This window comes from Bos indicus, chromosome 11 (assembly GCF_029378745.1).
Source record: "Bos indicus isolate NIAB-ARS_2022 breed Sahiwal x Tharparkar chromosome 11, NIAB-ARS_B.indTharparkar_mat_pri_1.0, whole genome shotgun sequence".
Taxonomy (NCBI): Eukaryota; Metazoa; Chordata; class Mammalia; order Artiodactyla; family Bovidae; genus Bos; species Bos indicus.
This window is the reverse complement of record NC_091770.1, coordinates 49,732,090-49,744,753: the sequence shown is the minus strand read 5'-3', so window position 1 is coordinate 49,744,753 and position 12,664 is coordinate 49,732,090. Positions and strand designations below refer to the sequence as shown.

At 45.5% G+C, this 12,664-nt stretch overlaps 1 protein-coding gene across 1 annotated transcript in view; it reads left to right on the top strand.

The window, feature by feature from the left end:
- Window positions 1-5,406: 5,406 nt before the first annotated feature.
- KCMF1 (potassium channel modulatory factor 1) overlaps window positions 5,407-12,664 on the top strand; it is a 79,059-nt gene continuing 71,801 nt past the window's right edge. The window contains exon 1 of the mRNA XM_070798836.1: window positions 5,407-5,565. Coding sequence (XP_070654937.1) covers window positions 5,550-5,565 — 16 coding nt within the window. The 5' untranslated portion in view covers window positions 5,407-5,549. The remainder of the gene's footprint in view (window positions 5,566-12,664) is intronic.

Genomic DNA, 12,664 nt, shown 5'->3' with positions numbered 1-12,664 from the left:
TTCACTTTCACACTTAAGAAAACCAGAAAAGTAGGCAGTCACAATAAAACAGGAAGTTGTATACTAGAGTCTGGGTGTGGTCCGGAGAGAGGAATGGGTGGCTGAAGCGCAGGTGCGCGTGGTTAGATTGTTAGAAACCAAGGCATTGCAAGGCTGTGCTTGAAAATACTAGAGTGGCAGAGTCTGAAATGAAAACTGGAAAGTTGGAGGCCTCTATGACTCTTGCCTAGTGATTGTGAGGTCAGTGGAGAGCACAGAGCAGGGACACACCAGGTAGCACCAGCCTTTCCGCTCCTTTCCAGGCCTCTGGGAAGGCGGCAGAAAACTGTTGGCAGCAGGACCTCTGAAACACATGGGGTTCAAATCCTGACTAGGTATGTGGCCAAGTCAATTCACTTCTCTGTGCCTCACTGGTCTTAGGAGTAAAATGGAGATATAATAGCACTGACAAGTAAAGTGCTTATCACAAGGCCTGCCACGTGTACCAGAGCACTACTTGAATGTCAACATCATCATCATTTCCTACTTGAACTACGAAAGGGTTGTAACAGTCTCTAAGGCACAGACTCTCAAACTTTTTGGTCTCAGAATCCCTTTATGCTCTTAAAAATTATTGAAGACTCCAAATAACTGAAAAAAAAACCCCAAACATGTATCTACTGCATTTTAATGAAAATTAAAACTGAGTAAAAATTTGATCATAACCCATTCCCTAGTATTTTTAAGAAAAAATAATTTTTCAAAGTAAAAAGTATTTTATATCTTTGCAAGCAATATCTTTAATGGCTGGCTTAATTGAAGACAGCTGGATTCTCTTATCTGCTTCTGCCTTCTATTGAGCTGTGCTGTTTCAAGTATTAATATACAAGAAAACCCAAGCAACTCACGGGCCCTTTGAAAGGGTCTTGAAGACCCCAGACCACACTTTGAGAATGGTTACTTTAAGCTTTTATCCAACTTCATTTTTTAAATTTTGGCTGGGCTGGGTCTTTGTTGCAGCTAGTGGGCTTAGCTGCCCCAGGGCTTGTGTGATCTTTGGGATTCTTAACCACTGGACCACCAGGTAAGTTCCTTTCTTGCTGCTTTAAACCATTCATTCATTCACCCATCAACACTACTGGATCCCAGTGACAGAAAGAAATCGTGTGACTGCCTGTCTTGGAGGAGATTAGCTAAGAAACAGATGAAAACTAAAAATTAGGCATAGCATAAGTGAGCATAGGGGAAGAACTTGCTGGAGTGGTGGGTCTGAGAAGCAAGGCAAGGCTTAAGAGAGTACAAGCAATTTGAATTTAGGGTTGAATTTTCTTGTGTTCGTTTAAGCAGAGGGAACAGCACATGCACAGGACCAGAGGCAGGAATCAAAACAGTACAACAAAGCACAGGTTTAGTTAGCTACAATTTACACAGAAGTAGAATGCAATAATCGTTTATGTTTATAGACCTGTAAGTTGTGACAAAGGTATACAGAAAACACTAATAAAACCAAGACAATATGCCCATCACCTCAGTAAATTCTATGTAGCCAGTGCCCAACCCTCACTTTCTCAGCTGCAGGTAACTATTAATCTGATTTCTGTTTTTAGTTTGCTTTTATTTGATTTTTGGCCGTATCACACAGCTTGTAGGATCTCAGTTCTCTGACCAGGGACTGGACCTGGGACATGGCAGTGAAAGCCTGGAATCCTAACCACTAGGCCACCAGGATATTCCCTAAGTTTTTACTTTATAAAATTAGTTATACACTCACAAGAAGTTGCACAGAGAGCCCATATACCCTTACCCCAGCTCCATCCAATGGTAACAGCTTACAAAACTACAGAATATACCAAACCAGGAAACTGACATTAGTGTAATTAACTATAGATCTTATTCTGATTTCACCAAAGTTTACATGCATTAGCTTGCTTTAAGGAACATAATTGGGCTTCCCTGGTGGCTCAGACGGTTAAGAATCTACCTGCAATGCAGAAGACCTACGTTCATTCCCTGGGTCAGGAAGATCCCCTGGAGAAGGGAATGGCTACTCACTCCAGTATTCTTCCCTGGGAAATCCCATGGAGAAAGGAACCTGGAGGGCTTCGGCCCACAGGGTCGCAGAGTCAGACATGACTGAGTGACTAAACACCAGGAGGTGATGCAGGTGTGCTTATTTGGCACAATGCCTATAACTTAAATTCAAGAAATAATTTCACCATTTTTCTTATTATAAAGGGAAATTTGGCTGACCACCCCAACTTGTAAGGTTACTATAATTTTTGAACATGCCTGTCATGAATGTTTTGATGTATGCACATTGCTTCCCTGGTGGCTCAGATGGTAAAGAATCTACCTGCAATGCAAGAGACCCAGGTTTGATTGCTGGATCAGGAAGATCCCCTTGAGAAGTGAATGGTTACTCACTCCAGTATTCTTGTCTGGAGAATTCTATGGACAGAGGAGCCTGGTGGGCTAGTACATGGGGTCGCAAAGAGTTGGACACAACTGAGTAGCACTTTCACTTTCAAGGAACATGTGAGGATGTGCTAAGTCACTTCAGTCTTGTCTGACTCTCTGCAAGAGGTGAGAGGTGGGTTCTTTACCACTAGTGCCTCCTGGGAAGCCCCTAATATGGAGTTAGACATGGAAGGAGAACTCAAGAAGTGCAGGGAAAGGACTGGAGGAGACATTTATGAAGAACAAACATCATTTGATGAACAACTTGGTATGAACGTTTACATTAATCCTTTGGCAAATGGAGTCTCCTATATGGCAGGACAGCAAGCAGGTTGTTTTAATTGAAGGGCTGACTCTAGTCGAACTGAGGAAATGTTTCGTCCAGTCATGAAAACCCTGAATAATTGTAATATTCCTGCTTACTCTTAACAAAGAGAAAAAAATACTTTAATCAGATTCTTCATTTTCTTACTCTTGCCTGATTGAAAACAATAACTGTCAAACATCTGATATCCCTTTCAGGTTTAGACAGTCATCTGTATGCACTCCTTAATAGGATTAGCTAACAAATTCCCAAACCGAAACAAACTCTTACTCCTTCCTGGAGTTCAGTTGTGTTTCTGTCAGGTCTCCTACCTGCTCCAGCATTTTGTCTGACTATATTATTGATACTGCCTTAATCACTATCACAATATATTTACAGACATCGTTTACTTAACAGAGGACTATGGGGTGTTGCTGTCTTTTCTTTTATAGCCCAAGGGTACTAAGAGTTTGGTACCTTAGATCACACACACAATACTCTAAAATGCATAGAAAGTCACTGGCAGAAGACAATCGTCAGTTAATCTTAGTTATCCTTGATGGAAGCCCTATTTTTTTTTTTCTTTTCCACGCCACAGGGCATGTGGGAAATTAGTTCCCCAACCAGGGATCGAACCATAGCCCCCAGGCTTGGAAACATGGAGTCTTAACCACTGGACCACAAGGGAAGTCCCTAGAAGCCCTACTCTTTGTATCCCACCAAACCCCGTTAAGGCCTTGATGAAACTTTTCAAGCTGGATGGGACTGGACTTAGGCAAAAGCTCCATACATGCGTTGGAAATACTTCTGGTGACAAAGTCCTCATTTAAAGCCGTGTTTGTTTAAACCTTAGTTTGGCTGATCATTAATTACCACCAAACACACACAAGCCCTTGGGTAGAGCTGAGTGACCGAATATTTATTTCCTTGACTTTAAGACAAGCTTTTTATATCTTTGAAATCAAGATGCCTCTTAAATCAGATTTAAGAAATACTGTAACAAACTGCTTTTATTGTGTCCCCTGCTAGTTTATATACACTTTAGCTCTTAATTCACCAAATACTTGCTGTTATTATTATTATCATCTGTAATCACGCCCCCCCCTTTTTTTTTAAACGCCCATTTTAAAGATGGGAAAGGCACAAGAAGGCATTCGTTTTCTCCAGGTGACACAGCTAGTAATGGTGGAAAGGAATAAGAATAATCCCAAAGCAAGTACTTTAGAATCTAATTTAGGTAGACTTTTAGCTAAAGGACACAGTTCTGGTTTTTGCGCGCGCACACACACACACACACAAAGAAATTTCAAATATAAACGCGTAAATTAAAATAACAGTCAAAAACCAAACAAAAGACAAGGAAACGGGGACTCAGCAAGGTCAATGAGCTTGTCCAAGGTTATACAGAAGATATCAGATCCAGAATCCATGGCAGATCTGTCTTGATTCCAAAGTGCGGCTTCTTTCCACCAAACCACGCTACCAACAGACACGTGGTAAGGGGATGCATAAATATTTGATGAATAATGCCTGAAAACAAAGTTGACAAGGATGATGGTAAAAATATAAAAGACAGGTTAAAAACGGAAAAGTAGTTCAGGAACTGGAAAAGGAAAAAAAAAAAAAAAGACACACAGACACACACACCCCAATAGTTTTCAGAGCGGAGCACTCAGGCTGAGCCAAGATGCTGGAACAAACTTTGCGCGGGGGCCGCCGGACACCCGGGCAGGCGGTAGCGGAGTCTTCCACCGGGATGGTTCCCAAGGAGCCAGCCGGCCGTGGGGCACAGCAGCCAAGCCCAGCCGCCTCCCGCGCCCACGCCCTCCCGACCACGAGTCACCGGGCCGGGCAAGGCGGGACAACGCCCGGAGGTCAGCCGCCTTTCCTGCCGAGCCGCTGGCTTAAAAAGAAACACAAACACGTGTCCCCGGCCGCTGCGCAGCCTCCCGTCCGGGTTGAGGGTAGCAGGGGGCTTCCCGCGGTCGGCCCGGCGGCCAAGCTCCCGAAGGCGGGAGCCTGCCGTGGTCTCAGCTCGCTGTCGGGAAGCACCTGCCGTCGCGGTCGGCCCGGCCCAACGGCGAAGCGCCTAGGACCCGGTTCCACGTAGGCCCCAGGCGGGGCTCGGGGCCGCGCGGCCGTACCGGCGAGCGCCGGCGCCGGGGCGTTTCCTCTTCCTCCCTACGCGAGGCGCGGCGGCGCGGCGGTGGCCAGGCCGAGGCCGGGCTCGGGCGCCCGACCGAGGCCTGCCGGCGAGCGCGGCCAAACGCCGCCGCCCGAGTCGCCGCCGCCGCCGCCGCCGCGGCGCCCCCGCCGCGCCCTCCGGCCGCGGGGCTCCGGGCAGCTGGGCCCGGCGCGGGCAGCGAGAGGCGGGGCCGGCGTGCGGGTGGCGGAAGGAGGCGGAGGAGGAGGAAGAGGAGGAGGAGGAGGCGGCGGCCGGGAGCCGGGGAAGAGGGGCGGGGGGGTGGGCCGGGGGAGGGGAGGAGCGGGGTTTGCGGAGCGCGGCGCCGCAGCCGGGAGCCGGCGGGCCCGAGAGTGACCGAGTCACGGCGGGCGCCGGCGGAGCCGCGGCGTCGGACCCGCCTCCTGGAGGAGCTCAGCCCCGGCCAGGCCCGGCCCCATTCCCGCCCCGCGCCGCCTCCCCGCCGCCGCCGCCGCCGCGGGAGCGCTCCCCTGCCCACCCCGCCCCCGCGGCCGAGCCCGGGAGTCGAGTGGGAGTCGGCCGGCCGGCGCGGGCAGCGCCGGGACCCCACAGGGGACACTGCAGTCGGAGCCCGGGAGGGGCCGCGCCGCCACCGTCTGAACTAGGATGTCCCGACATGAAGGTGAGAGGAGCCCCCGCCCCCACCCCCACCGCCCGGGCCTCGGCCTACCCCGCCCGGGCCGGGCGCCGCGGAGGGCGGCCGGGAAGCGGCGGAGACTTCGGCTGGGCCCGAGCCGGGCCCGAGACGCCGGGCCCGAGAGCGAGCGAGCGAGCGAGGGCGTAGAGCCGCGGCGCCGCCGCCGCCACGGCCGCGGCCCTGAGCTGGGCCTGGTGCCGGAGGCGGGGCGGCCGGGCCGGCCGGAGGGTTTGCACTGTCATGGGGCGGGGGAGGGGGAGGGGAGGCGGCGGGGCCCGTTACCGGCGGGAGCCCGGTCCTCGGGACTGATACCGGACGCCGCGGCCGGGCCGGCCGGTCCCGGAGCCGCGGGGCCCCGGCGCGGCCTAGAGCTCCCGCCGTCCCGGAAGGGCCCGGCGCGGCCGCCGAGCGGGGCCGCGGACGGCGGCAGGAGACCGAGGAGCCGACCCGGGACTCGGTGGGTGAGTCCGGTCTCCGGGAGACGACGGGGAGTGCCCCTGCCTGCGGACGACGGCGGGGCGGGCGGGAAGGCTCTGCGGTCGGGGAACGGGAAGCCCCCGTCGCCTGGAGCCCGCCCCGGCCTCGCGGCTAGGCCTCGGCGCGTCCCTGGGCTCGGGTAACCCAAGTTCCCGGGGCGGATCCGGCCCGGCCGGGTGAGCAAACTCACTGCTCGGTCACTGGGTCGGAAGGGGACTCGCTCCTGGCGGGCTGCGGGCCCTGGCGGGCTGCGGGCCCCTTGCCCGGCATGCATGGTCTCCTGAACCAGGTTTTAGTAAATGACCGTGGTGAGGTCTGGTAGTGGTTAGGGGGCGTTTGGGACTTTGTTTTGTGATTTTAAAACATGGGGGTACAGTTGCAAATCAGCAGACTGTTTTAGTCCGATCCCAGGGCACAAAGAGAAAAATGTTTAGGGCCGAGGTCTGGGCGTTGAGCTGATAAAAAAATAAGTTAACTTTAATTTGCTGCCATATGGTTTAGAAAAGGGGGAGGGGGTTGTGTTTTCTTTGTTTCACTACCACAGGTCTTTAAATAAAAAGTCTTAACGAAACTTGGCGGAAAAGTTTATCCTGGTAAGGTTAATGCAAGATTGTAGAAGTGGCTTGAAGGTATTTTGTACTCTTGATGTTAAAATCCTATATAGGTGATGTAGGAGTGGAGAAAGTTTAGTGAGTCAGATTCTTGCGTGTGCACCACAACGTTGCGAAGGTATTCTTAGGGAAATATAGGCCTTAGAATTTCAAGATGGAAAAACTCAGATTGATCAAAATTATATTTAGAGCAAGTTTCAGGATTTCCATTACTAATTATAATTAATTTGAGATTGACTTCAAGAATATATTGTGTCCAAGGATTCTGTATTCTAAAATCACAAAACCAATAGGAAATATACTGTATTTTCTTCACTTACTGTGTACTGATGTTGGACAGTTTGAAATAATAAGGTACATAGGCTCATAGAAATATTTAGAAGCTATGCCTATTCCCCCTCCCCCCTTTTTTTACTTAATGGAAACATTCCTGTCTTGTAATTTTAAATAAATTGTAATTAAAGTGATAATCAAATTTTAATTTGGTATGTGAAGTTTATCTTTGAAGTCGTGTGTACATTGACCACCTTCAGGACAAAATGAAAGTGAGCAATGGCTGTAGGCTCTCTGACTCGTAAGAACTGGGAGAGTTAGAGTTACAGAATCATAGCAATGGAAGAAGGGTGTTTGAGACCCATTCTCCTTGCTTCAAGAAAATATCTGGATAGTTGCAGGCTGAGTTTTGTAATTGAATGGTATCCTGGGAACATTCCTTTACCCTCAGGAATCCTTTAGAGAAATTAAAACCCCACAGTGTGAACATTCTTGAATGTAACACAAATTCTGTACTTTAAGCCTGTTTTCCCCTGTTTGGTCCTGTGGAAAGACATGTGGTCATGAAACTTATATTTACCTTTTAGTTACTTGAATATTACTGAGCCCCTCAGCACAGGAATAGCACACCTTTTCTGTAACTTAGAGCATGCCAGATGTTTCTGAAAAAAGGAACATTCCTACCATACATCAGTTGAAGATTTACAGTACAGTATTTGTCAAATGATTACTTTTTAAGGGTCTAGCTAATGGCCTAAGGCAGGAATGACAATCTCCTTAAGAATCACATTTAATTTATTAGATCTATGGTGTGTGGAATTTTAGTTGGGCCTACCAGTTACTTTCATTGGTTAGAATTTAATGTATCAACAAATGTAGAGATTGACACCCTCGGTAGTGTAGTTCTTTTCTCATGCTTTCTTCTTTGGGCCAACTAATCCCATTTCTTTAGTGGTAGGATTTTTGAGCTCTTTTAATCATCTGTCCACCGCCAAATTCTCTGTAGTTCCCTTTTCCTTTCAGTAGTATGACCTAGAACTGGCTGTAGTAGTCTGGGAAGAAATCTGAACTGTGCTGCCCGCCTGTAGCGTGCTTGCCCTGTGCTTCTATTTCAGTGCGTTCTGTATGCCCCTGCTTTGCGTCTTTGGGCCCACCCTAATGAGTTGCACTATATTGTATGTAAGAATGTAACTTTGGACAACAGAACCCCAAGGTGGACATCTGTCAAGCTTTAGTCTATACTTTGCAAAGCAGTGGACTACCTCAGAGAAATGAGGTGCAACTGGAAGCACAGAGAAATGTTCAAGGCATATTCTAGGGGTCAGCATGCTTTTTTTCTGTGAAGGGCTAGGGAGTAAATATCATAGGCTTGGCAATCCTATGCCCCCTCTGCTGTTGTAGTGTAAAAGCAGACAACATGTAATGAATGAGCACAGCCGTGTTCCAATGAAAACTTTCTTTATGGGACTGACATTGAATTTCATATAATTTTTATGATTCTTCGTTTTTACCATTTAAAAATGTAAAAACCACTCTTAGCTTGAGGGCTGCACAAACACTGGAGGTGGCCACATTTGGCCCATTTTGGCCTGCAGGCTATCATTTGCCTACTTTAGCTCTGGACTTTAGTTTTAGAGTTGATTGAACTGAAATTGTGGAGAGTCCAGAAAGGACCCACTCTGCTTGGTATTCCATCGTTTCCTCTGGGGTATGGGGAGTGAGTCCATGGTGTGGGCTGGTTCTGTACCTGTTTCCAGCAGCACTATATAGATTGTGATCAGAGTTATTGTTCCTGCTGGAGAAACAGATTCCCCACCTGCCTTTCCAGACACTGGAGTTATGGTACTCTACATTGTCTCCTGCTTGCCAATCTTGACTTTCACAACCAGAATTCCAGGGTCTTTAAACATTTTACAATGTCAGTTCTTAGTCATTTTATGTTCAACCTGCCAGCACCATCTAGTTCCATGTTACACACAGTGAAACCCATCATTTTCTGTTTCATTGGTAGAAGTTTTTTTTTCCCTAATGTTTCACTACATGCTTTCTTCTTAAATACATTTAGAGTATAAATATGTTATTCAGAGCTTAAAATCCATTTAATAGCTTTGCAAATGTTGTTAAAAACATATCAAATTACTCAGTGTTTTATTAGCTAAAATGAAATTATAAATGTTCTTGCATGAGTTGGAGCCTAATTGATTACCTAGTTAGGAATATGTTTTATTACCTTAAATCATCCACCCTTTTTTTCATTTGCTACTATGTTTAAGACCCTGGGCTAGGTACCAAGGATGAATGAAGCAGAGGGAGCTCCTCAACTTAAGTGTGGTGGGGAAGACGGAAGACGCATGTGCACAGCTCCTGCAGCACAGTGTGAGACATGCCATAAGGAAGGGATAAACAAATTGATGACAATATAATTACCAACTTTTTTCTTACTAATTTTGCCCAGTTTCAGAGAGGGAATCTTTTGTGAATTCTAACTCCTTTTTCTTGAGTGCCTCCTAGCTTTTTTGTGGGCTGCTCTTCATTTTGGATAAAATCATTTGAGCTTTCAAATACAGTTCCTATTTGAACTAATCTCTACTTGATTTATATTTCCCCTAAGTTTTTGAAGATTTTCATATGTAAGCAATGATAGTGAATAAATGGACCAGTGATCCTAACATGTTATTCTCAAAAGCATCTGAGACTGTTTATTTTCAAAATGTTAAGTACAACAGTAGGTAGGTCATTACTCTAGTTCTTGAAAGGGTTTTGAAGTTGTATCACTTTTTTGTTAGATTTCTGTTCTCCAGGAGTGCTATCTAGTGCTATAAATGAGCATGCAGACAGTCCCAGTGGGAATTGCAATAATTTTGTTTTCAGAATTTGGGGACTGGAAAGCCAGCATTGGCAATTAGCATGGGATTTTTAACGTGGTGACTTTTGCTTTCCTGTGACAAAGTAAATTCACTCCCACTGAAAAGTTCTTTGCTATCATGTCGAACAACTTACTTCACTAAGTGATCTGTTAAAAAGATTATGACACTCTTACTTGACTTTAAATTTCAGTGAATCATTTATTATATTTACTTTGACTTTCAATAAAGGATAAAACATAAATATTTTAATTTCTGGAGTCTTTGATTCCATGATTTTGTATAAAGTTGATTTTGAAGTCCATTCTCATCTGTTGACATCCATGTGTAAGTTAAAATATAGCAAAATAAACTTTCTTGTTTTATATTAGAAATTTAGTTTGAAAGGTATTTCTGTTAGTCTTAGAATTTTAAGAGTTTATTAACAGCAGTCTTGTTTAAAGGTTGTAAACCTTTTCACAGTGAAAATCAGGAAGCTTCTGATGTGAATTGACCAAATTCCTTCACATTAGGTTTGCAACATTTCAAAAAAGAAATCCATGTCCTTATGAGTCTTAATTTTCAAAACATCAGCTTTATAACATCTAACACATATATTTACAGTGGTTTGGATTTTTTTAGAGTGCAGGTTCCAAAAATTGTTTTTAGTGAAGATTAAGGTATCATTTAGGATATATTATCCTAAAAATAGTATGTTTTAAATGTCATCATAAGTACTGCCGTGGGGCTTCTTTCATGAATATGGAAGCATTTCCTACCCTTCATATTCATAAAATTTTAAAGTAGTGCCATTCGTAATTAAAATCTTTGTTGATTAAAGTTTAATTTCACATTAATTTTAGCATTGTGCTAGGAGCCATGATGTTTTTCATTTCCTTAAAATGGTTGGGTATACTTTTTAGCCACTGACAGACAGTCCGTGGGGTTGCGAAGAGTTGGACACGACTGAGCAACTAACACACACACACATACTTTTTAGCCGCTAAAGTTATACATTAAAATTAAGGAAAGAACCTGTAAGAGGTCTATAGATCAGAGCATTTTTTAAAATGTGGTGATTTTTATATATTATCTGTGTCCTGATTGATGATGGAGATGTTGGATAAGGCAGACGGTTTCCAGAGGAACACATTACCTATGTTCCATGGGAGGAAAGTGAGTGTTTTGCATGAAAAGAGGGTTCGGGCAAGGGTGAGGACAAGAGACGAGGAGGGTGATGGCAGTAGAAAGTTAGGCAGGGTAGTCATGAATCTTGGGAATGATCTGTAGCCACAGGAAGTCAGAAACAGAAAACTCTCATGCTTGATAAAATGTCTAAAGAACCAGGTACCAGGAGGTAAAAACAGGGTCCTGCAAAACTAGCAAGAGATGAATTGCTTGTTAGGCACCTTCCCGGGTGCCATCCTTGCTGCTTTTCGAACTGCCCTCCCACATGTTTGTGAATCCATGTTTCTAACTGTCTTTCTGAATAGTACCAAAGCAGAGTGTGGGTCTGTCTTGTTCACGTACATGGTCTGTTTATCTCTTCAGGGCCGTGGTACCAACCAGCAGTCTAGCAGACTTGGCCAGTAGCCACAAGAGGTATCAGGGAGAAAGTATGGATGGATTCTTGCAAATCCATCACTACTGTGTGAAAAATCCAACTGAAGTCAATCACAGGAGTGGGTCAGTCAAGTCACCTTCAGCTTGGAGGGACAGACATTAAGTGGGTGAAGCCTCTTGACATCATCACTAATTAGGTTTGCACATTTTCTTCTGCTGGAGTATGTGTGTGTGTGTGTGTCTGTCTGTCTGTGTTTTCCTTCTCTTGCCAGTAATCAGTGCCACTGTCATGAACTTCAGATTTCTCTGTAGTCAGAGGATCTACATTCAAAGAGCCAGTTTAGAGTGCTAACTTGATGAGTTGACCATTAGAACAGTTGCAGGTATATTAGACTGTAATTTTTGGTTTTGACTTCTTTTACCTTTGTTCCGTAAGACTCTGTCACCCTCCCCGCCCACCCAGCAAAGTTAAGTCCTTCCAATAGCACTCGTGCATCATTCTCCAGGCATTTTTTTATGCTGTAATTGTTCACTTGTCTGGCTGCACCACATAGGTATAGTGTTATACTTACACCTCTGTATGCTACCACCTAGCATAGTGTCTGGCCTTTGGGAGGCCCAGTGAACATTTGGGAGTGACTGTTAGAGATGTTTAATAATTGTCTGAAAAAATGGTAAGACTCGAAAGTGCATCCCTGCTTTTGTATGGGGGAACTGGTTAAGAGGGAAAGAGTTTGTAGGAAAGAGAACTTGGAACTTTCATAAAAGTAAGAGGGGATGAGTAAACTATGTGTACATAGAATGAAAATAACTTAGGGTAGCTGACTCCCTGGGGAATGGCCTGGGACTGGCCACCAAGGTGCTGTTTTGTTCTCCCTCTGGCTCTGGTTTCAGATTAACTGGCTGTGAAGATCTGCATGTTAATTGCACTGTGTGTGAGTTTCCTGCTTCATTCAGTCTTTCATTCAGAGAATATTTATGGCTACCTACTCAAGTACCACTCCAAGTCATCTCCAGAGCTGGCCACAAGTTGTTGACCCTTGCTGCAGGATGATAATATTCAGTGGGTTAGAAACACATGTTAGGGAATAAAATTCTTTCCTATTGCATAGGTTGTGGCTCTTTTCCAGTGTGCTCGAATTAGTCCTTGAAGTTTATATTTTATGACAGGGTAATTAAATCATGTAAGTGTTTTAATGTTTTGGCAATATTTGCACCCCCCTCCTTTTTTTTTAAACATTATTTTCATTCAAGCTTCACAATCACTTCTAATTCTGCCCAGCAGTACATTTCGTTCTCTAACAATATTATCCTTAA